We start from the raw sequence: 25742 nt of genomic DNA, 5'->3' as shown, positions 1-25742 counted from the left end.
ATTTTAGCTTTGATTTTAGACATATAGGATGTGTTTAGTTCACGCTAAAATTAAAAGTTTGGTTGAAATTGGAATGATGTGAAGGAAAAGTTGGAAGTTTGTGTGTGTAGGAAAGTTTTAATGTGATGGAAAAGTTGAAAGTTTGAAGAAAAACTTTGATACTAAACACGGCTATAATTGTCTAGGTTCTAGGTTCATAGTTAGATATTGTAGGATGGAAGGAGTATTAAACTCTATGATAAATCAGTCTATTTTTTCGCCATAGCATTCAAGAACAAACCAAGCAATGAGAATTTTGCCACTACCTCGCTGGAGCGCAACAAAAATCAGGCCGTGACATCTGGCTGGTAGCTAGTGAGAAGTAGAATCGGTTCATTGCAGACGTGTTCGATCTGCTGGTGCCACCAACCCGCCAATCCAGTAATTTAAAAGGCCACACAATTTTAGCCCCCTGCACATGCATTGTCTCTCCAATATCTATCACTCACCACCCTTCAGGGATCACATTTCTTTTCCTTCCTCTTCTCTCCTGGCCCAGCTCATACTTATTCTTTTCACAGGTTAGCACTATTCGAAGAAAGATTCTGGTGTTTCCTACTTCCTGGTGAGGCCATTTCCTGACAGACACAACGAGAATAATGGCATAGATGATATGTGCTCCAGGGTTTATACGAAAATCAATAATTATAGCAGATATCCACAAGGTCGGTTGAGCTTGCTGCCACCTGCCAGGAGCCTTCATCTCCCAGCTGTGTTGGTCCAGCTGGACGTGGACAGTTGGGCAATGGAAACGCTCGAGATAATAGGAAGCTAGATTTGGGTCGCTGTTGACACTTTGGTTTGTTGGTTGGTGACGCGTTGTTGTTTGTTCCTCAAATTTGTTCTCCTACGATCTTCAGTTGTGGTGGTTTTTGGCCTTTTGCATTTGCAGCTCGCCGGTTCTTCCTTCGTCGCTGTCGCGTCAGAAGTCAGAGCAGTGAAAGAAGCATCCGTGCATGAGCAATGGAGGCCAACGGCGTCATCCCAGATGTGATGATGCCGTCGCTCCTCGCCGACGTCGAGGTGTCACACCTCGCCGGCTTCGATGTCACGCCGAGCCCGCACGCTGAACCCAGCCCACGCCCTCAGCTCCGCCACGACAATCCGTCCCGCTCCCGGGTGCGTCGTCGTCGCGCGCGTTACCTCCGTTTTGCTCCACTCATCCATGGCTGATCGGTGCGAACGTTACTCTGTCCTGAATGCAGGTTCCGCCGCTGGAACGCGTGTCGCGGCGCAGCGAGGTTGTGTTCCCGCCGCTGGACTCGCCGTTCCAGGCTCCAGGATACCGATCGGTGCAGCCCGTGTCCATCAGCCTGCCGGCGTCGCCGACAGGCTTCGGCGTGCCCGTGGCCCTCCCCATCGCCGTGGGCGACGCCGGCGAGCCGGCCGACCTCCGGAGGCAGGCTATGTCGAACGCGGCACGCGATGCGGAAGAACAGCAGCTGGCGGCGCAGGGCAAGGGAAGCAACAATAACGTTAGGTTCGTGCAGCCGGACAAGGTGGTGTTCCGGTCGCAGCCGATCCCTGGCGGCAAGCCGGCACGCCGCGCGGCATCGAACCGCGGCGGCCGGATGATGTCCCGGGACAGGCGCTACGACTCGTTCAAGACGTGGTCCGGGAAGCTTGAGCGGCAGCTCACCCATCTGGCTGGCGCCGGGCCGGAGGTCCCCGAGGAGGAGGAGGACGGCTGCGACGGCGACGCCATCAGCAGCCACCACACCAAGTCCATGCCTCAGGTTGATCGCTTCTTCGCCGCACTGGAGGGCCCCGAACTGGACAAACTCCGGGTAAGTTTCTTGAGCTAATTCTTCAGGAATCGATCTCTCTGCTTTGATTTGCTGGAACACTGGAGAGAGCTCATGGTGTGTGCTGTGTCGCATCAGTCATCGGAGGAGCTGGTGCTTCCGTCGGACAAAACGTGGCCGTTCCTGCTCCGGTTCCCGGTGTCGGCGTTCGGTATCTGCCTCGGCGTGAGCAGCCAGGCGATCCTGTGGAAGACGGTGGCGACGTCAACGCCGACGAGATTCCTTCACGTCACTACCAAGGTGAACCTGATGCTCTGGTGCGTTTCCCTCGCGCTCATGTGCGTCATCGCGGCCATCTACGCTTGCAAGGTGGTCTTCTTCTTCGAGGCCGTCCGCCGGGAGTATTACCACCCGATCAGAGTCAACTTCTTCTTCGCGCCGTGGATTGCCTGCCTCTTCCTCGCCATCGGCGTGCCGCCGTCCGTCGCGACGGAGCTGCCACGCTGGCTCTGGTACGCGCTCATGACACCTATCCTCTGCATGGAGCTCAAGATCTACGGGCAGTGGATGTCCGGCGGGCAGCGGCGGCTGTCCAAGGTGGCGAACCCGTCGAACCACCTGTCGGTCGTCGGCAACTTCGTCGGCGCGCTGCTCGGCGCGTCCATGGGTCTCAAGGAGGGGCCCGTCTTCTTCTTCTCCGTTGGGCTGGCGCACTACACCGTGCTGTTCGTGACGCTGTACCAGCGGCTGCCGACGAACGAGACGCTGCCCAAGGAGCTTCACCCGGTGTTCTTCCTGTTCGTGGCGGCGCCGAGCGTGGCGTGCATGGCGTGGGCCAAGATCACCGGCGAGTTCGGCCTCGGGTCAAGGGTCGCCTACTTCATCGCCATGTTCCTGTACGCGTCGCTCGCCGTCCGGATCAACTTCTTCAGGGGGTTCAGGTTCTCGCTGGCGTGGTGGGCGTACACGTTCCCGATGACCGGCGCCGCCATTGCGTCCATCCGCTACTCCACGGAGGTGGACAACGCCTTCACCAAGGCGCTCTGCGTCGCGCTCTCCGTGCTGGCCATGCTCACCGTGCTGGCGCTCCTGGCGACCACCATCGTGCACGGCTTCGTGCTCCGCAACCTCTTCCCCAACGACATCTCCATCGCCATCACCGAGCGCAAGGTCAAACCCATCGTGGAGCTGCATGAGATGCTCGGCAGCAATGACAGCGCCGCCGGTCGTAGCAACGACGACATCGAGGCCGGTGTTGCGACAGTCGAATCATCGTGATCCGACAAAAAGCACACGCTCAGTACAACATGTACATGAATCGAGGATGACACGAGACAACGCATGACTGTTCTTGCTTGCCTCGTGGACTTGCATTGATCTGTGGCTTAGCATACGTGGCATGCTCACTAGACACAAAGATTGCCTCGTGGACTCCTGGTGTAAATCAAGAAGAGGAACCTTTAACTTTTCGATTAAGCTTGCGGCTAGATGTTCTGTACATTTTTCAGATAATGGATTATAAGAACATAGTATCTCCCTCCGTTAAAAAAACGAATATAGACATATTCTAGTAAAACGAATCTAGACATAGGTATGTCTAGATTCGCAGTACTATGATGTGTTATATTCAGTACTAGCTTGATTTTAATGGGATGGAGGGAGTAGAGATGTACATAGCCAAATGGTACAGACAGTAGTACATAAACTTACCCCAAAACATGGGGAATTCAACAGCAAAACAAAAAGAACTCACTCAAAAGAAAAGAAACAGAACTAAGCTTGAATCCTTCTTTTAAAATTACAGCTTGCAATAAGCCTTCACCATGCTGCCAACCTCTTCTTCATTAAATAACAATGACCAGAGCCTTGTCCAACGTGTTCCCTGAAAATTACTTGTAAAAATGAATTAAAATGGTAGCCATTAAACACCACGTCATTTCTACTCAGCCAAACCACCCAACAAATCACATCTATACCCACAAAAATTAATTTTTGAATTATAGGATTAAACCTATTTGACTGACTACCAAATATATGAGCTATGTTACTGGGTTGAAGGATGCCAAAGGCAAGGTAGAATGAACTCCAGATGTACCTCACCAATCACCATGCAACAATCAAAATATAGTTGTATTGTCTCATTAGAGTTGCAAAAGTAGCAACTTAGGCTACCTTTTCACTTTTTTGCCAAATTGTTTTTCGCTATGATGACCCCTTCTTTCAAGTACCAAAAGAAAACAATACTTTTCAAGGGAATTTTAAGTTTCCAATTTAAGGATTTTCTAGGCACCACATCCCCATACATAACTGGCTTGTATAATGTGTTAACCGTGAAACTACCATTTTTTTTTGTCCAAATTACATACAAAGGAATCCTTATGCTCTATCAATGTTACCATCACAACCTTAGCCACTACCTCATATCATGCTCTCAAGTTCTCCCGAACTAGAGCCCTCCTAAGAGACATTCAATGGAGTTGAACTCAAAACAATAGCCACTATAGCGTTCTTGTTTCTCACAAGGTTATAAAGGGTCGTGAATTCCTTTCCCAAAGGTTGGTCGCTCACCCACTTGTCCTCCCAGAATCTTACACATGTTTTATGATCCATCTTGCATTTTAAACAAACCGAACAACTGAAAAATTTCCTTAACAACCATTTGGCTGTGGACTAAACGTGTGAGTCACTCGTGGTCACTACTTGCGTTTTGCCAAGCTGAGCCTCCTTCATAAGCTAGCGGTGGTTGGTCCCAACCCGGGGTATACCCAGGTTAGGCTCCAATCCGCTTGTTGTGCAAATGGGTACAAAACTCCTTATTGGTACCGGTTGGGAACCGGCCATAGGTGTCGGTTTTCCCAGCTGGTACCAATTTGGTGGTACCAGTACCCAACTACATAGGTGACAGTTTTAGAACCGAGATTATAGGTGCCGGTTCTCCCACAACCGGTACTTATATTATTCACCAAATAAAAAAAAGGATAGGTGCCGGTTCTCACCCACAACCAGTACTTATATTATTCACCAAATAAAAAAAAGGCTAGTCGTCATTGCCTCCTTCTAGCCCGTCAGCCCTTCGCGCAGGCCTTCCCTGCCGCCATCGCCGGATCTGGCTGGGTGCGGGCGGCTGCCACATCCATGCCGCTGCCCGAGCTTGCACCAGCGCTCCTCTCTTCTCCGCACGCCGCTCGTCCGTTCTCGCCCCCGGTGCAGCATAGAGGAGGAGATGCTATCACGGCACTGCTGCCACGTGGTGGTGGGATCTGGCGGCCCCCGACCTCCATGTGACCGGATCCGGCGCGATGCGGCGAGATGTAGGAAGGGTGCCAGGGGTGGAGGCAGAATAAATGATCATCAGGGCCAATACTAATTAACGAGAGTAACAGCTAGCTAATAGTTTCTAATAATTTTCAGGCTCTGTTCAAAACATCTCTCCCATGCACGGAAAATGTAGTAGCTTATTAGGGCATGATTAATTAATTAATTAATTAATAGCTAAAAAACCTTTAAAATGGATTAATACAAATTTTAAAGCAACTTTTTTGTAGATTTTTTTTTGAAAACCCATCGTTTAGCAGTTTAGAAAGCGTGCATGCGGAAAATGAGAGATTAGAAATTGGAAAAGAGTATGGAACAAAAGGAATGATGACACATTATGATAAAATAAATTATTGTTCTTGTAGTGGCTATCTCGCTATCTCTTACATCAGAATTGTGGGTAGAAATTCTAGTTTCACAAGACATATGAAAGTAAATGATCACATCATTATTTGGATTTGAACTGTTGACTCTATTAGTCTTTCAAGAATCACCATTGCTGACTCAAATCTGAAATGTATACATTTGTGTGGACTGACGTATAATTATAAGTGTTACCTAATTAATTTTGTATTTGCTGCCTGCTAATAGTGCTTTCCTTGCTGTCAGTTGAGCTTGAATAAAACAAATCACCGGGGTCTAGTGCTTTCGTTGACTAGGGTAATAGCTGTAAAATAGAGAGGGATATAGGGTAAGCTTAGGAATCATCGGGGTCTACTGACAGTTTGTATTTCTTAACGTCATTACTAGAAGTATTCATTCCCAGCAATAGCGCAGAAATAGTCCTGGTATATTTATGGTTACAGAAGTAATCCGCAAGCGCACGGATATACCATTGTAGCATTTCACCCGGAAGTATTCTAAGGTATCGTATTTATTTAATCCCAAGAGAAGATTGTGAAAGAGAGAACCATGCTAATATATAACCATATATATTACTTGCTTTCATCAAAGTCTAAGCAGGGGTTAGTTTAATATAAGGGTAGAGTGACACGAAGTGAAGCTTATAGATTTCCTCATATAAATAATTCTAAACTAAGTGGAAGAAGAGATAGAAAGAACTCATTTCCTATACTTCTAATATACACTCAAACTCTAGTCTACATTTGCTAGTATACAATCATGTGGCCAATACCCCCAAATAGTGCCCTCCTGGTGTTTCGAGAGACCACCCCGGGTTGCTGAGTTTCTTATGACAACCTGTCATGACCGTTCAACTGGGGCTAAATACAGAGGAGTACCCTCCCCAGGAATTTGTCTTAGGAATATATACTAACGTGGAGGAATACCCGTACTAAGCTGTCACCATCAGCGGCTTACCTCTACTATCCCGCAACATATATGCCCAGATAATGATATTTACTAATCTAAGCACCATGCCTACAGCCCTACATTAATAAATACTACTCTACACCTCTGGAGATGATATAGAGCAACCGATAAATCGGACACTAAACCCACACCGTTGCACCTCTCTGGTAGGCTACGCACACAATTATATCGACACAAATATATAGTAAAAGCAGTACTTGTACTAAGTAAAGTACCGAGAATACAAGAAGAAGAGTATTTCATTAATTCCAAAAGTATTACAGAAGAGAATAGAAAAGCTACTAGAGCCATACCGAAACTCTTCCAAAGACTCTGAATACTATTTTATTCTACTCCATTTAGCACTAAAACTACTAAAATAAAGTATGAAAAGGAATATTGAGCTTGCTTGAGTGTGTTGAGAGAGTGAATGAGATCCTCCTTTTATAGGGAAGTTATGACGGTTACTTCTATGCGAATTGTCCATTCTACCCCTGAACCGTCAATAAGGAGTGATCCTGGATGTCCACATGGAGGGCCAGCTAGAGCTGGAGCCACCAGGGTTCGGTGGAACCCTAGGTTCAGCCGAACCTGGGCCGGCCCAGAAGGCCTCCAGGTTTGGCCAGGGCACTGACAGGTAGGTCCCTTTGTCGGTTGTGACAGTTAAGGCGGTTTCCGGACAGTTATATCTGACATGTGGGCCCTCCTTATCCTCTAGCTTGCTTAGGAGTGAGGTTTCTTCACCTTCTCTTATTTTATTTGCTAAATTCTTGCAGCATATTATTCTCGAAGTACAAGTGGAACTATATTATTCTAAAACAAATGTATATTATAAGCATAGCTAATTCCCTTTTATTACGGTTATATTGACGGTCGAAATTGGTCTATAATGACCGTCAACATTGACCCCGATGACTTCACGTAGCTTCGCCCCTGAGGGGCGCTGCCAAGAAGAGGAGGAAGAGAGTGCGGGCCGGTGGTGGGCTCGTAGGTGGAGGAGAGGAAGAGGAGGAACGGTGGGAGGATAAGGTAGGTGGGGAGAGATGTGGCCAATCGGTTTTTATGGGTATAGGTGCCAGTTTTTAATTGACTGGTACTTATAATATGCTATTGGTGTCAGTTTTAAATTAAATGATACCTATAATATATTTATAGATGATGGTTGTTTTAAAAACCGGTACTTATAGTTTTTGTCCTGGTTTTTTCGTTAGAACTAGCACCTATAGGGCTCAAAGGTGTCGGTTCTATATTTTTTCACTACGTGGAGGTGGAAAAGGTCCATAGGTGTCCGTTTTGAATGAACCGATACCTATTAGCCGGTACATATTAGGAGTTTTGTAGTAGCGTGTTGTGCATGTCGTTCCTTCACGGTTTCCCACATATAAGCTCACCCAAAATGCTATGCCTAAAGTCGTTTCTGTTGAAACCTAAAGGGTGTGTTTGTTGGGCTGTGGCTTTTGGAAAAGCAACTGTGGGCTGTGACTTTTTCAAGAGTAGCTTTGGAAAAGCAGCTGTGAGAAAGCCAAAAGCTCGTTTGGTTACACACATGTGGCTTTTGGAAAAGCTTCTCCCCTGATGAGTGGACCCCACATGTCATCTACACATATTTTTCTCCTTCCTCTACGCGTTCAGCGCGGCGGCAGGGGCGCGTCCACGTCGGGCTCCAGGGACAGAGCGGGGAAGCCGCTGCCACCGCCCCAGCCGCAGAGCTTGTTCGTGCGCTCCGTGTTGCTCTACTACCCGCACACGCCCTCCACGTTCGTGGCCGACTTGCCCCTGCCATGCGGGCTTCCCGTGGCGGTGGCGCTAGACACGTGCCTGCGCCCCGTCAACCACTGAAGGCGCTCGGGCGTCGTTCCGCCGGATGTGTTGGCCGAGGCGGAGGGCGACGACCTCTGTGATGTGTTCCTGGAGCAGTAAGCGCATCTGCCCTGGCGTCGACCCCATCTGCCCGTGCCGCCTCTCGCCTCCTCCTCCCCCCACCCATTGCCATCCTCTTCTATTCTCCATCGCCATCCTCTTCTCTTCTCTTCTTCATCGCCATCACTGAAGGAGGCAGTGGAGTCGGGGACGGGAAGGGCAGGGACGGCCTCCCTCATCTCCCTCGCCGGGAGGAGGCAGCGGTGAGGAGGTGGAGCGGCGGCGGAGGAGGAGGAGCAATGGCAGCGGTGGCTCAGCAAGGAAGGGCGGCGACAGCGGGGCGATGAGGAGCGGCGGCGGCGGGGCAAATCGGTGAGGAGGAGTACCGGCGGCGGCAGTGGCTCGGCGAGGAAGGATGACGGCAGCAGCGGCAAGGCAGATCGGCGAAGAGGAGTAGCGGCGGCGGCTCGGCGAGGAAGGGCGGCGGCGGCAGCGGCGGGGCAAATCGCGAGGAGGAGTAGCGGCGGCGGCGGTGGCTCGGCGAGGAAGGGCAGCGGCGGGGCAAGGAGGAGCCGCGGCGGCGGCTCAGTGAAGAGGAGGAGGAGCGAGTAGCGTCGCCCGTGGGAAGAGATGGAGAAAAAAAAAAGAAGATGTGAACCGTTTTTTTTAATGGCAGTAGTGGGTAATGTTTTCCCCCAAAAGCAGGTGAAAGCAGGGGTAGAGGTGCTTTTGATTTGTACTACACCAAAAGCTGGCTTTAGGCAAAAGCAGCTATGCCTTTTGGGCCCTTTGGTTGGCTTTTGGCTTTTATAAAAGCAAAAGCAGGTTGAAAAGCCTAACCAAACACACCCAAAGTCATTATCTCCAAGTCCACAGAACACCGTTTGTTGAATCCCAGATGAAGACTGAGATTCTTCACTGAGAGATGGTATTCCGTCCCGAAGAATCGGAACATAATACCATCGCCCACATCTCGCAGGGTACAGAGATATTGTATAGTGAGAAAGCATGCACCATGCTCATCCACAAGCACAAAACCTTCCCATCCTAAAACATGCCACACATTTGCAAAATCGACATCCATACCTGTTTTCGTGAGCAAGTCCGGGTCGTATGCTCTAATGTGACCAAATACCCGATCCTTGAGGATGGCATAGACTTGCCTCTCCGGAGCACTCTGCAAGTTGAGCTCTGTCAAGGCGTATGTTCGTCTCACCTTGGTCCTCATCCATGGGCACATGGCTATGGGACTCCTCTTGCTCTTCACTTGGCACGTACTCGGTGGATGGGCACGCGCTCGTGCTATGGGAATGGTGTTGGGAGCTTGAACTCATCGTCCTCTTAATCATCCTGCACACACAAGCAAATGACACATAAGAATACTCAAGAACAGGTCATGTTAGCAAAAACATGTTAGTTGTCTAAGAGTTAGTTGTTCTTGTGGAGCTTGGTTGCCACGAAAAAATCATCCTTGTGGGTGATAACACTCCACAAAATCTTTCTTGTAGGTGAGATTGCACCACAACAATCATTCTTGCGGGGTAGTAGTACCACCACAACATGTTCTTGTAGCTCAATACATAAGGTTCACTTGACATAAGAAAGAAGCAAATATTTTTATTCAAACTTGAGATAATAACACAAGAGGAACCTTAGGAGAAGAGAGGAATCTAAGGGCAAACACTTGCAGCTTGGTTTGGGGCAATGAGAGTAAGAGCCATGGGGTGGTTGTTGTATTTGTTCACCCCAGGTCTTTCAAGAGACTCCTTCTTGTAGCTCTATGATGTACCTAAACATGGAGGGATACAAAGGATGGACAAGGTTGTCACCACCGGCCGCCTACTCACTTTCCATGGAGCACACAACAACTGAAGATAATCACTAACCTAGATCCCACGCCTAAGTTATTGATTACTACTCTAGCCTCGCGCAGGAACTTCCTCCTTCATCTAGAGTCCTAGTACTATAGCACTTATATAAAAACTAAGTGACGAACCCACAACGATGAGAGTATATCTTACTTAAGTAAGTAAACTAAATAACAAAACAAGTCCCGAATACTTACTTTATTTAAAAAAAATGCATCCGTCGAGGTACAAGCAAGGAGAGAGTGCTGACAATCCCGGCCCTCCTTCGGACCTTCCCTCACTCTCTACATATTTTATCCACACTACTAAAGTGAGTTGTACTCCACTTTATTGTTTGCTGAGAGTGAAGTGAGCTTCTCTTGTTTCAAAATAAGTGAGCTCCTCCTTTTATAGCATATCAATGATGGTTGTTAAGTTGGTAAACACTTGTAACCGTCATTGGGGACCAAAGGGGAAACGCCATGTGGAAGCTGGCGTTAGGGGTGCCAGCCTAGTTTGGTCAAACCAGACAAACCGCCTCTGGCCACCAACTTCCTTCTGTTTATAACATGTGGGCTCCTATGGCGGTGCATCGTGCCTTAGCTCAATTTCAGTTGGTTTTGACTGACATGTGGGCTCTCCAATCGATGTGCTTTTGTATGATTGGTCAGAGGTACATTTCGTTGCATGGCGGATGTAAATTCATCCAAAATCACCTGCATACATATATTTATCAATACTTGTGGAACTGCTCATCCATGATTGGCTTCTTGTTGCGACGGAGGAATAGTAGAATGTTTGTATCTCTGAACTGCTGTGGAGCTGTTCTTCTATCATGTACCTTGTTGGAGTTTTTAGAAGAGGGATCCTCCTACTGGCTCTCCTTCCCTTTGCTTGCTTGAGTTGGGTACAGCGGATCACAAATGGTATTGCCTATCTCATGGTCACAAGTGGTCTTGCCTATCTCGTGGTCACCACATTAACATTTTCCAAAGAGGGTTTTGGTTGTCCCAAAATCTTCCCTATCTTGGCAGAGGGAACAACAGCCGCCAACTGAGCTATTTGAGTTTCCAGCATCTTGTTGAAGCTCAGATGGTTCTTGATAGCAGTGGAAAGCCCTCCCATTCTTGATAGCTGGTTCTAGTCTAAGCCTACCATTCATTTTTGTCCTTGGTTGAATTCTATTCTTAGATATATACACACGTTCCCTGTGATTCGATACCCTCGGAATACTCTAAGGTGAAGTGCAACAGTGGTATTCGTGCACTTGCATATTTATCTTTGACCGTATCAAATACCAACATAGTGGACTAGGTGATTCTTGTGGGCCGACACCTCGGTCATGGCCGGTTGTGAATATCATGTGTTGTGTTGCATTGAGAATGGAGAAAGAGGATAGTGCGTGTGTTAATGACATGTTGAGTAAAATGAAACATTTCTTGCTTTCATTTCCTTTAACCTCGGTGTCCAAGACTTCCCTCATGACTGGCGTGTCCGGATGAAGGGCTCGAGAGTGCATAGGGATTTTTAGTATTTGGAGCGGTTGCCGCAATGTTGGAAGAACCGAAAAATTGGGCTGTGACTCATCTCATGTGTTGCGACTAGTCTCATGTATTGGGGATGTTACGAATTGCAGGTAATGCATACATCCACTACAGTGTGAATAAACCTCACAACTTTAAATTTGGCTATGATGGGATGGAGACTTGGCTAAGCTTTCCTAGGAGGCGGAAAGGTTGGATTTGGGTATGAAACAGGACAATTGGACCATGAAGGTAAATCGAACCAAGCGATGCTTGGCTAGGTGGACACAACCTTTGTGGAATGGTTAAACCACTTGAACAATAGCGAACCCTTTTCGTTAAAATGGTTAAGTCTTAGGATTGCAAAATGATCTGAGAAAACATGCTTTGCACAAATAACCCTACAACCTTCCTTGAACCATATGGACACTAATGCATGTTGTAGTGGTGGCTTGTGAGTACATTATGTAATCACCATTGCTTTTTCCCCCTTTTTAGCGTTAGATACCGCAAGTGACCCGTGTGAGCAGTTCCCAGTGGAGGAGGAACCGAAAGAGGCGCCATAGAATCTAAGTTCCCAGTCGATGCCAGTGGACAAGCTTCTACTGTGCCAGTTTATGTCATTTAGACAAGTCTACTTGTGTCCCAGATGGGCAACCTTTTGTATTCTTATTATGTTGTAAGACTTTATGATTTTATATGTGTACCAAACTACGTAATGCTAGGGAAGGGAATTGATATGGAATATACATGAGGTTTCTAGTCTAAGAAACCAGGGGTTGATAGAGCTGGTACTAGAGCCACCTTGGCTGTTGGACTTCACAACTAGCACCGTCCTTTTACAATGTAAAATACAAGGTAAAAGATCTAATTTTTTAATGACAAATACGACATTATAATTTGGGCTTGTTGAGCCATCATCAGTTTAGATTTCTTAAAATCCTAATCAATTGGTCTCTAACCCTTCGATATACATCTGATCAGTTTAGTCAACTCCTCTTCTCTTTCCTATTGAACAGTAGATTTAATTTTAATCCTAGCTTCACCACACCATGATCCTGCCTCATCTCTGACAGCTCGCACCAGAGAGTTCACTAATTACTGCCCCCACCACCTCATAAATACTAATCTCTCTATTTTTATTGCCCCTGATGCCTCCTCTGCGCACCGCCCTCTTCCGTCCCTATGACTTTGAACTGCTACCTTGACTCCCACTAACATCCCGTATTGAACATCCCACCTTAGGCCTTCCAAGATACATATCAATTAACAAAAGGGATTTCAATACATGTTGCTAGTCACGTATTCTCCCAAACCGCGTCATCCTCCATCTATCTACAAAGTCGTCATCTATCTCGAATGCGGAAATCTTTCGCTCTATCTCTGAATAGACCATCTATCTATCTCTAGGGTACCAAATATCTAATAGAAGAGCTATTCGATATTGAAAAACAAATGGAAATGCCGCGTGTCAAAAAGAGTGCAAGTGTATTGCTCAACTATAAAGACCCCCTACCCTCCCCCCACCACCCCCACAAAAGTCAGAACCCACACATCACCCCTCCCATCCTCATCGCACGCACGACTCTTAGCAAGAACGGGAATACATTTTATTTCAAGTAAGTAATCCATCTGATATTTTTACAAGTAGCGTAAACTTTAATTCTGAAATTCTTAAGAGAATTAATTCCTTTGATGCCTTATGTTTTCAGTGGATTTCTATCCAATTCTCCCTTCTATGAAACAATAGTTCTAATGTATGTAGCAAAAGCATTGCCAAATTTTTCTGATGTCTACCTTTTTGGTGAAAAATAATTAACACTCCCATAATTTTCTATCAACATTAAACAGAATCTTAGTTAATAAAATGGACAGATCACAAGCTAAAGAACAAGGACATGTTCATTTTTGTTGAAAATGTCAATTTTTTATCCTTTGGATCTATCCTCCTGACAGTTCCATTGAAATCTATACTCTCCATCTCTACTAATCTAGTTCTGTCCCAATTCTAGTTGCTTTCCTAAGGATAGTAGTTGGGGTTCATGGAGGATAACAACAATGACCATCATGGTTATAACGAGGGCAAGGGAGGTTGGAATGTGGCGAGGTAGTTGTGACGCAGCCACAACCATGGCTATTGGCTAAGGAAGTTGACATTTGATTGTGCTGCTGCGGATGCGAGAGTTTGGAGATAGGATGGGCAGCAGTGTAGGCTTCGTCTGGGGTACATCAACTCGTCGGTGCTAGATAACAAAAGATATTTTGGTAGCTGCAGCTTTAATAATGGTGCATGATGCCAGAGGAGATGGGAGGTGCGGTATGAATGGTAAACAAAGCCTCACTGCCACGTTCGATGAATAGGGGTGCGGAGATTGGGATGGTGACAAAGAAAAAGGGCATGTCTCTCTGGCTAGTGGGAGAATATGCCCACAGTTGAAGGGGAAGTGGCGAAGAATGGTGATGTTGTAGGTAAAACTAGAGTTAGTAAAGGATGTCTGGTGGCTTGCATGGCACTACCAATACCTATGTCACGACCAAAGCAATTAGGGGATTTAGCCAGTGGTCACATGGACATTTATTTTATTGCTCTTCGAGTGATTAGTTGGCTAGTTTGTAAGTCATTCGTATATTTAGTAAAACTGAAAGTAAGGACTATGGTGGAACTTTTCTCTTAAAAAAGAAGTCCAATAATATTAGCTGGTAAAAATGGAAACTTCAAATATAAGTATACAAATTTAGTAAATGTCCACTAGTTATTTCTTTTTCATTAGAAGAATGGTTGATCAGCCTGAGCGTTGCATTAAGCAGGGGTACAGCCGGGGTGCAAAAAGGATATATGAGCAAAACATGTCTATAAAACAGGGAAACACTTCCGAAAATTATTTCACTGGTAAAAATCATGAAAACTTTTGGATTATGGTTGTTGATTGCATTTAGTGCCATATATTCTAATAAGTGTGATGGTAGTATTATTTGTGTATAAATTAGTATTAGCTAGCTTATTAATTGAAAGTACCATAGCTAAATTGTAGCGCTGGTCCGGCCGGCATAGCAAAAAAGCAATGTTTCCAAACTTGACTTTTGTATTCATGGTCGGTTGATGTACAAATAAGTCTGAAGTAATTTACACCTTTATATCTACGACGTATTAAACGGTTTCCATGACAAATCACTTTTCACCACAAAGTGCCACTCGCATATTCTTGTTACTTCTGGCTGATTATAAATTAACAAGCTTCAATGGGATCTATAGCACAAAAAAAAAAAAGTGGTGGGGGGGGGGGGGGGGGGGGGGAGAAGAAGAAAGAAGCAAATTTGGTAGTCAAGTCATTTCTTATTTCTTTTTGCATCACAAGGAAGTACATATGTATAAATGGATTTCACTTTTTTTTTTCTGCAGACTCGTATTGAAGAAGAAAAAGATAAATCAAATGGCTGATAACTCTGGATATCCATCAAAGCAAATGAAGGTTTCACTGGCGAGGAGGCAAGCTCAGAATAAGGTCAAAAGCAATAATTCTCAGAACTTATTGTTTATGCAACCTTCTTCCATCTTCTCAGGATATTGTTAAAACATTAACTCATCTCAAGTTTTTCTTAGTTCGCCTTTTTCTATTATTTACTAACATCAGTTCGGTGTGTTGCTGTAAGTATATATTATATGTTTAAAAATATATAATGCAATAAATAAAATTAACTTTAAATCTAAAAACTCATTTACATGATTATACATATCAGGCCAATTGATCAAGTGCATACTTTTATGGAAAGAAGTAATATTTTCCAGAAAAGTTCTACAAATAATCCATGTATGCCTACATGTGTGTGGCATATAAGATGTAGAGTGCTGATGGACGATGTAGAACGTGGTTCTCAATAACGAGTAATAAGATTGTGCCTTGTGGTACGTTGTTTGTTGAACTGGCTCTTCTCTGTGTGACCTTAGTACATATTGTTATATTTCTTAGTAGCGTTCTCCTCTACTACTTACTCATAAAAACATTTAACCTCAAATAAGCCAAATTAAATAAGTCGAAAAAACGTCTTTTTTTTCAAAAAACAACTTTGACAAACTTATGGCTCAAAAAAACATTAACGGCGAAGATTACCGTGTTTGCTTGTTCACATATATTAGATCTGTGTTATTAAGAGATTACTACTGACATATCTAAAGAAAATGAACTATTAGAAGTTCCTTATTTAGAAGTGTATGTATGCACAACAATATACTCCGTCCATTTTTTTACTTGCCATTTAGAAGAGTGACCAATGCACAACGTTTTACCATTGCATTTTCTAATCAGATCATATGTTAAAAATAATAGAAAAATATTACTTCATGAAAGCATTTTATTAGTGATACAATAGCATTATTCTTATTACACATATCAAATCTTATTATTTTGCATATATTAGTGATTTATAGTTTTGAGGTTTCACTGCGTAAATCCTAAAATGACAACTATTTATGAATGGAAGGATTACTTCTTAAAATTCTTATGTTTAAAACACAAGCAATTGATAAATCCTTCAACGTATGCAATAATACATATGCATTACTAATATATATATAGGTTATCTAGCACATGAAATTTAAATATGTTGTAAGAGACTGGATAAACTAACATGGCATGAATTGTGAAAACAGTCCCTCCAGCAACAAAATGAGCAGCTGAAGCTTGAGAATGAGAAATTGAAGAAAGAGAATTATGCAATCAAGTTGCAGGAGTTCAATAGTATATGCGGTACTTGTCATATGAGGGCTGAAAATGCTTGCCTTGGAACTGAGGTTTGTTAAATGATCTCTCCAAACTCATGCTAGAATTTTTTGTGGTATGTTTTTTCTACATAGAATCCGTATTTTAGATTGTGAACGTTTCCACCAACTTGATAAATTTGAGCATCGGATATCGGGAACATATTTCTTTCGGTATTCCCCATATTTCTTTCGGTATTTCCTACTGTCCATCTTGGCTTCTGAGCTGATTTTTTCATGCCGGCAGGCAAAGGGTGCTCTTCGGTAATCCCTATCCCAAAAGTTACCTAATGATTTCTAAAATAGGAAGTACATTATCTTGTTCATAAGGCTCATATCAACTCGTATAAACTGGATCCTGTTTCACAGCAATCCCTACTAGTACTGTAGACTTCATTTTTTTTCTAATTCAATAAATCACATATATTTGTACTATCACTTAAACTACTAGTTAGTACAATATTTTTTATAGTGATAGTAGTACTCGTAAATTAAGAATCGAGATCATTTCTACCGGTAATAATACTGAGAGTAGATATATTATTAGTAGAGGGCTAGAGGCCACAGCAGAGGTACTTAAAATCTACATATAACCTATCAAATAGCCCCATCCATTTCCATGCGTGTGCGTTACGACTAGCTAGGAACACACGTGGGTGGACGTGGACCTGCGCTAACACAATTAACTGGGTTCTGCGCTGGGATAGGCCACTACACAATGTCAAAACATTACAGCCGGGCGGTAGTCAGGCAATATCTTTGTACAGATAATCGGATGATATAACTTATCGACGAACCAACATTCGGCAATTCCAATTTTGTTGACCGAAAAGCAGTAGGAAATTGTCTAAATTTTTCCTGATAAGCTATCGATCGGCATTTAAACTTCACATTAATAGCCGGTTGGCAAAAACTTGTCGACACCAGCTCACTCAACAAAAAAATAACTAGTCAATGGGGGCAACCGTTGGAATTTCTGTTTCATACCTAATTCATTCCCTGGGCATATGATCTAAAATTCATAGAACTACACTACTATTGGAAACATATGACAAGTGCGGAATGTAGGATCAATAATTCTATAGATATGTTCATCTCTTATTTCCCAATCACTGTGTCTAACAAATCTAAACAACTGTTCAGTTTGTTTGTAGTGATGTATACTTTTGCATTGCAGTTGAGTCAGTACACAAAGTTCTAGTTCATTCCCTCATCATTCCTGCTAGAGATTTGATGCCATGAAATGTGAACTTATGTGCAGATTCAACGCCTTTATGCCCGTGCTACAAACCAGGAGACTGAAGCACAACCTGAAGAAGTGGACCTTCCATTCCCCCCTACAGCTGGGTCTCAGGAAGGAGCACCACTCAACCAAGATGAACCAGCACCACCGTCCAAGTAGGCCTCGTTGGCATGGCTTCTTTGATCTCTCCTCTTATGTCCCTGTGGTATTCCCAGTGCTTTTTAACAATTGTGGCTGCGCCAATATGTTGATGAACTATGGAAATACCAACAGGAGCAGAAGTGTGGGGGATCAGGAGGCTTGGCCGGCCTTAGCCTTTATATTTATGCAATGGCATTAAAAACGAGCAATAAATTCAGTACTATGTGTGTGCCAATCCCAAAATAAAATTATGTACTACAGTTGAGCACCTAAACTCTGCTTAATTGGAAGATGGTATATCTTCTCTATTAATTACATTTCGGACATGCTATATGGTATTCCATTTTGCTCGTTCAGTTGAAGTCGTTTTTTACTTCTTTTGCTATTGCTAAGTTTTTCTTTCGAGGACTATTGCTAATTTTTTTTTTAGCTAGCTATGTGCTAAAGCGTTTGCTCTTGAGAATTACAGTAGTCCAATCCTACCAAATTATCACTGCTTGTCTTACTAGTGTTGGCAATCTTCAGAGATAAACCCACGCTGATCATCTTCAAGTTTCAGAGTCCTGTGTTGTCACTTACGGCTTGTTTGGCAACTTGAGGGAAGGGGATTGAGAGTTTACACGAGGAAATGAGATTAAAATGGGAATTTGATTTTTCATCCCAGACTCTTGTTTGGAAGAGGTGGTGGAAATTGATATGGAATTTAGTTGGAGATTAGGTCATTAATGAAAACGGATGGCTGAGATTTGTTTAGGCAAAGTAAAGGAGGAATTCCCTCCACCCCCTACCCAGGTATTGAAAAGGAGGGAGTTCATTCCTCAATTCCTCATCCCCATCCCATTAAAATTCTCATGTCTCCCAACTAAACAAAAAAGTTAAAAGCCTCATCCCTCAAAACTTCCAATCCCTCCTAAAACGGGCCATGCGCGTCTTGTTGTAGTTCCAATTTTTTCGTCGTGTCAGTTTGGAGTCTGTTATCTTCGTGCTAGTTCACGCCGGGAGTTTGTTGCGTCTTTGTAGCGTTGTACATGCACCACAATCGCTCGTGTGGGATGTCACGAAGTCGAAGTGCTCGATCGTGTGCGCGCGATCGTTGGCCACTTGGCCTCTCGGCCACTTCTTCATTCAGTAACAAATAAAAGGAGAGAAAACCGGTAAGCAGCATGCAAGTTTGCTGCATAAAACTTCATCGTGAGTTGGTAATTCCTCTCTCGCGTGTGTTTGTTTTCGCCTTGGGAATTCTCCGCTCCAGGTCGCCGGCATCAAGGGACGCTGGCAAGATTTGGGATCAGAGCCATGACGGCCCGACGCCGACCATCTAGAGGAGCTCTCCTCGACGGCAGCGTCCGTATCTCATCCACGCCATGGTCGCCGCCTCGCTGACGGTGATCAGCAGATGGTGGTCCAGCGCATTTTGAAGGAAGTGAGTGGCCGACTCAATGATGTGACCATTACTACTATTGATACAACTATTCCTCACATCATAGTTCAATCGAAAGACATCAAGATCAAACAGTCCAAGTTCAGGAATCCAATTCGGCTTCCTGCTACAGTGCTGAATTCAAACGGCCATGAAATGTGCATACGAGCTCCGTTTTGGGTACCTGAGTACTTGATGGTAAGCTCTTGGAGTTCTCTTTTCAACGAATTCAGCTTTATCTTCGAATCACAGAAATAATGTGTTGCATCAACATTCTAATGGGACTATGGACTTATAACTTCGTCTGGGACCCTGGCCCATGTAGGGTGTGCCCCAACCATTTAGTTAAGAATCGACACCTATAATTGTGGACATAGGTGCCGATAAATTGGTGTCGGCTAAAAAAATCATTACCTATAATAAATTCTCAAACAGTACCTATGTCTGTTTATATAGTAGTGAGAGGTTGTTCAGCACCTATGCCTGTTTCTGCAGTAGTGAGAGGTTGTTGGACATGCTCTAGCAACGGCAAAGCGATAGGGTGTGTATACGGTTAAATTCGAAATGAACAGTGTAGGGAATAATAGTATACTTCCTCTAACGGTCATCACCACAATTATTTTATCACTAACTACTTCAATTTAAAACTTAGGGTGAATAGCTAAAGTGGTCCTCCAAGTTTCATCCGAGGCTCAGTTTAGTCCTTGATGTTTCAATCTATCCATATTAGTCCTTCAAGTTTTCATTTTAGTTAAAATTATCCTTGAACCCACTTAGAAGCCACATGGCCAAACATAACCAACAATTCTTTTGATAAATGACTCTTATACCCCCACATTCACATATATAAGAGAAAAAATTGCATGCAATGAATTTTTTATAGATAATGCATAGTAATTTATGTAAAGCAAAAATAAATTACGAACTCGCAAGTGTATATGATAGTCACTGCTTAAGTTTCATGTGCACATATTGAAATAATGGGAAGTACATATGCGATATTGTTTGTTCATCTTAGTTTTCTCTTTTCTAGTGTATAGTTGTATACAAATTAAGGGTAAAAGGGGCATTTTCTAATGTAAATATTGACAAGAAATAGACATATGACTTATTATGTGGGTCCAAGATGATTTTAAGTCAAAACAAATACTTAGGGGACCTATGTGGATAAAATAAAACTTAAAGGACCAAATTGAGCCTTAAATGAAACTTGAGGGACTAAACTAGCTATTCACCTAAAACTTATAAAAAGCATAGGAAAGTTATAATGGTTTTAAACGTATTTTGAAGAAAAATTGAATAATTGATCGTCAAACTTTGAACACATCAACTTCACCTATTCCAAAGCATCACTTATTCATGATTTCATGGTGTAACACTACTGGAATCAGATTTAATATGAATTTTTATCAATTGCCAATAAAAAAGATACTTCCTTCGTAAAAAGGTATTTTCGAATGGAGGGATGGAACCTGTACCGTAACTTATAACGCTCCCGATCAACACTTTGGTGTGGTAGGTGCCAGCACGGCAGCACGCCAACGTACCACCAACCGATTTGACGCAGGGACTAATTAAGACAAATATAATTCAAATGTGTACGCCAGAAACACACACTACTTAAAAAACAATTTTTTTACGAGAACCCATGATTTTTATAAATAGAGCATAACTCTTAAGACACCCGTATGAAAAAATTGATTTTTCCATGCGGGCCTCTTAAGAGGCCCGCATACAAAAATGAAATGAGCCTATTTTTGCATGCGGATCACTTAAGAGCCTACATATGAAAATCGATTTTTCCATACAAGCGTCATAAGAAGCCGTATGCAAAAATAAAATTTGAAACTAGTTTATCTCACTCATATGAACTTCAAATTGGATTATTCTTTTTCCTAATTTTTTCTAAAATCATGCTATATCATGTTATTGTGTTCTTACTGCTATTATTTTAGCCATTTTTTCTTGCGACTTTGTTTATCAATTAAAAATTTGAATTTCAAAAAATAACAACTTCTAATAATATTTTGAAGTAGAAAATAATTTCATCTGAAAAAGTCATGAATATAAAAGTTGTAGAACTCATCAAGATATACAACTTTTATTTTGATCATTTTTACATCCAATAAAGTGATAGTAAGATATCCGATAAAATGATAGTAAGATTGTTTACAGAATTTGCATATCTCTCTTTTAGTTTATAAAACCATACGAGATATACGTAAAATTCGTGAACAATATTACTACCACTTTGTAGGATGAAGAAATGACTAAAATAAAAGTTACAGCTATTGATGGGTTATACAGCTTTGTTGTTGATGACTATTTCAGTTGAAATTATTTAGTATTCAAAAATGTAGTTTGAAGTTGTCATATTTTAAAATTCAAATTCAAATTGTTGAACAAAGTCATATAGAAAAATGACCAAACCAAAACTTGTAGATATTGTTGTGTTATACAACTTTGTTGTTGATAATTTTTCCATTTGAAATCATTTACTATCCGAAAAATTATTTGAATTTATTATATTTTAAAATTCAAATTTTATATAGTTCAATCAAACTCGGATGGAGAAATGACCAAAAGAAAAATTGGTAGATCTCACTGAGTTCTACAACTTTGTTTTTAACAACTTTTTCACATGAGTTCATTTAGTATTGTAAAATTCGATTCGAAGTTTAAAGAGCTGCATGATTTTTTCTTTGCATGCGGACCACTTAAGAGACCCATATGCGAAAATCGATTTTTGCATACTAGCCTCTTAGAGAGTCGTCTACAAGTCCAACTTACCTCCTATTTCCCTCTCAATAGTTCAAAAATTTTCAACTCTCTCCTCTCTCTCCGCCGGCCAACCTTATATTCTCCTCTCTCTGACACGCCTCTTCACCTCCTATCCTTTCTTCTCGATCTCAGCCGGCGGTGGGCAGTGGGGCGCAACAGCGGGCAGTAGTGGCTGTGAGCGACGGCTGTACCCCGCACGGAGGCCGGTGGAAGAGGTGCCCGACGACTCCCCCGCGCGGATCTGGGGACGACGGCCCTTCCCAGCGCGGATTCGGGGACGACCACTCTCCCCCCACGCGGATCCGGCGGAGGCGCCCTCCCCCGCGACGACGACAACCTCGACAACGATGACGACCTCCGGCGACGCGGATTTCAGCGGCAGCGGTGGGCGAGGGCCACATTGAGGGCGGGCGTGGGCGACGGCGGCGGCCCTCCCCCGCCCGGAACCACCGGCCACCGCCCTTCCCCGCCCTGATTCGCCAGCGGCGGTCCTTCCCCGTTCTGATCTGCCGGCCGCCGCCCTGCCTTGCCCAGATCCGCAGGCCGTCGCGCTTCCCCGCCCCGATTCACCGGCGGTGGCCCTCCCGATGCCCTCTTGCCATGATGCGAGAGAACGATGACATCGACGACAGCGGCAACGGCTTGAGGACGACGACGAAGGCGACTGAAACTTCTATTTTTTTCGTGATTTTTCCCTTTTCGCATGCGGCCGGCTTAAGCGGCCGCAGGTAAAAATCGTGATTTTTGCAGACCTTTTCATGCATGCGGGCTGCCCAACCACCGAAAATGCTTTTCGCCTGTTTGCAAAAACGGTTTTCATTGTAGTGATGAGAAGCTCTTTTGATCCTCTCTATCCCACGAAAAACCAACTTAATACTGAATATGACACATATTAATACTATAAATCTGAACATATTTTTATCTAGATTCGCGTTGTACTAGAATGTATCACGTTCGGTTAAAAATGAGTATAGAATTAAACCCGGCTCTATCAATATATAACACAAATTTCTTGCCTTCTCTTTAAAAAAGCATATATAGAATTTACTTTAGACGTATTGTACATACCAAAGGGATCCCAACCGTATACGCGTAATATACTCGTACTGTATATGTCTACCATGTAAAATGTAAAATACTATGTAATTACATCTGGTCGCCACATACCGCTGCGCTAGCTCATTCTACACCGCCGTCGTCCGAGCTCACGGCCGCCGCTGTTACCTGTCTGACTTGTCTCCGGCCACACAATAAAACTGAGCCGGTGACCTCAACGCGCGCGGCCGCGCCACTCACCACGAGGCTAGTCAGAACTACCATACAGCTCATATGCTAACACAAGAACAGAAAGGGAACAAAAGAATAAGCAAGAGAAGCACGGACGGGAGCCTACTACTACTCCAGCCGCAGCATGCGGCGGAGGTCGCGCGTCGCGGCGTCATCGACGGCGGCTGTGACGGCGGCCTTCCTGAACGGGAACTGCGGCAGCGGCAGAGAGCTCGGCTCGGGGGACACGGAGAACGCCGGCCCGGCGTACACCTCCACCGCTACAGGCCTCGCGGCCGCCTTCCTGGCGGCGGAGGAGCCCCTGCCCTGATGTCTCCGGCTTCCCGCCGTCGTCGGCTTGGTCCTCGCATCGCTCTGATGGTTGTTGGCCGTCCTCTGGTGCGTGGCGGCGGTGGCACGGATCCTCCGCTGCGCCGGGGAAGGCAGGAGCACGTTGTGCGGGCGCAGCACCTCGGTGGCCATATCAATGGAGGACGAGGAGAAGAAAGAAGAAGAGGAGGAAAAGGTTGGGAGTACTATGCTGTACAGAACTTGGAAGTTGAAATTGGATTGGAGGGGTGGAATGGATGAGAAGAAGAAGGGGTCTTATAGGATGGAGAAGAGGATTGGAGTGGATTCGGTATTTCGGTGGACGCGTTGTTGTGGTGGTGGGCTCCGCCTCCGCCGGTGTGGTGGACTTTGACGGTTTCCTCCTCATTTCGCCTCAGCAGAAAGCTGGTGGAGCGATGGGTTGTGGGATAACGGCAGGTTCGCGTCGGTTTCGCCGGTCAAAGCTGGAAGCCCCGATTGCTCTGCGTTTCTTGGTGTACCCGCCCAATTTGCACACCAGATTGTTACATTTTCTCTTTTTGCGTTTGTACTCCCTCCGTTTCACAATGTAAGACTTTCTATCATTACATATAGATATTAATGAATCTACATATATATATAGATTCATTAACATCTATATATATGTGTAGATTCATTAACATCTATATGTATGTGGGCAATGATAGAAAGTCTTACATTGTGGAACAGAGGAAGTAGGTTAGTCCTAGACCATAAGAGCATGCTATAGGTTAACTATAATGACATATCGAGAAGATAAAAGAGAAGAGAAGAGTAGCGAGCTACAGATTTATAGCTAGCTATAACACAGACTCTAAGACGCAATATGTATATGATAGGTGGGGTCAGGTATTAATAGTGTACAATATATTTATATGTAACTAGTGTATGAATTAGCTACAACATCATCCAAATTAAAAAAATAAGTGGCACGAATAATAATTAGCTATAACAACATGCTTACCAACCCCGAACATAACTGTTAAAGTCATTGTTAAAGTCATTTTTAGTCTGTAGTGATGCACGAATAATAAGTATCAGTAGAAAAATGACTTTAACAGCTATGTTCGGGGTTGGTAAACATGCTGCTGGGGAAATATGAAAAGGCTGGTTTTTTTAGCTTTTCGATTCTAATTTATTTTCTGAATTTTGTAGTTATTGATTCTCATAATCATGTAAGAACCTATATATTGTTTGGGGAAGCTGGGGATTCTTATAGAAATTATAGCTGGAAAAAAGTACAAATAATGCCGTAAAGCTTGCACACATCGATTGAGCTACTAGGTTTTAATGTGACTTGCACTTTGGAAGCTCGCTCCAATCGAAAAATTTTCGAAGGAAACAATCGAAAATGATTTATGAGTGAAGTTTTTATATGGTATTAATAATTTAAAAGTTAATGCTAGAAAATAGATCATGATAAAAAAACCACCCAAAAATCAAAGAATTTAAAGGGATCCCACTCTTTCGGACATTGATCCCTATTAGGACAATATTTGCAGTTATGTGCCATTCTGTTACATATATGTCCCTTAAGTAGTTTACTAGCATTATAGTTGACAAAGACAATAAAACACATGTAAGAACACCATATATAATATGTTAAAACTACGAGTGAAATACTGTATTGTCGAGTAGTCAACCGTGCATGTCTGCTGGTGTGTACGCATTGCAAATTGCAGTGCTAGTGCAAGCAAAAGCCCCAGCCGGCATGTTGTAAGCTGTCTGCTGGACTGCTGATGCCGCGGTCCGGCGCAAGTTGGGTCAGGTCGGCTTCGGAATAAACCTCGTGCCTCATCAGCAGCTCAGCGCCGTGCATCCCTCCCGGTCAATTCAGGTCATCACCGCGTTATAGATTGGCATCACGCGTCACCAACCTTATCGACGATGGTTCACTGCTTCACTGCTGCCGTGCCTATACTTCCATGCATGCCACTAACTCCGTTAATTACTCTCAATACTGACTCTGATTCTGGAGGAAACTTTAACTGGACAACTAATAATTTTCGTATAATAAATCTATAGATACTTTCCTACATGTATATTAGATCGGTCAAACTTCAACAAGTTTTAATCTCGTAGGATATCAAGTAGAGAAGAAATCAGACGTGCATAAATATATATCCTAAAAGAAATTGAGAACAAGT

At 43.8% G+C, this 25742-nt stretch overlaps 3 protein-coding genes across 3 annotated transcripts; 2 read left to right on the top strand and 1 right to left on the bottom strand.

Moving 5' to 3' along the window:
* The first annotated feature begins 694 nt into the window (after positions 1 to 694).
* Positions 695 to 3145, top strand: LOC127768586 (S-type anion channel SLAH2-like). The gene is made up of 3 exons (XM_052294195.1): positions 695 to 1158; positions 1245 to 1826; positions 1923 to 3145. The coding sequence occupies exons 1-3, from the start codon at positions 1003 to 1005 to the stop codon at positions 3060 to 3062; spliced, it is 1878 nt and encodes a 625-aa protein (XP_052150155.1). The 5' UTR covers positions 695 to 1002; the 3' UTR covers positions 3063 to 3145.
* Positions 3146 to 13187: 10042 nt separating this feature from the next.
* On the top strand, positions 13188 to 18105 carry LOC127760607 (homeobox-leucine zipper protein ROC2-like). The gene is made up of 4 exons (XM_052284888.1): positions 13188 to 13259; positions 15041 to 15143; positions 16289 to 16429; positions 17658 to 18105. The coding sequence occupies exons 2-4, from the start codon at positions 15072 to 15074 to the stop codon at positions 17796 to 17798; spliced, it is 354 nt and encodes a 117-aa protein (XP_052140848.1). The 5' UTR covers positions 13188 to 13259; positions 15041 to 15071; the 3' UTR covers positions 17799 to 18105.
* Positions 18106 to 23068: 4963 nt separating this feature from the next.
* Positions 23069 to 23851, bottom strand: LOC127766858 (uncharacterized). Its single transcript, XM_052292023.1, has one exon. The coding sequence runs from the start codon at positions 23728 to 23730 to the stop codon at positions 23377 to 23379; it is 354 nt and encodes a 117-aa protein (XP_052147983.1). The 5' UTR covers positions 23731 to 23851; the 3' UTR covers positions 23069 to 23376.
* Positions 23852 to 25742: the final 1891 nt, after the last annotated feature.

This window comes from Oryza glaberrima, chromosome 1 (assembly GCF_000147395.1).
Source record: "Oryza glaberrima chromosome 1, OglaRS2, whole genome shotgun sequence".
Classification (NCBI taxonomy): Eukaryota; Viridiplantae; Streptophyta; class Magnoliopsida; order Poales; family Poaceae; genus Oryza; species Oryza glaberrima.
This window is presented reverse-complemented; position numbering and strand designations above follow the sequence as displayed.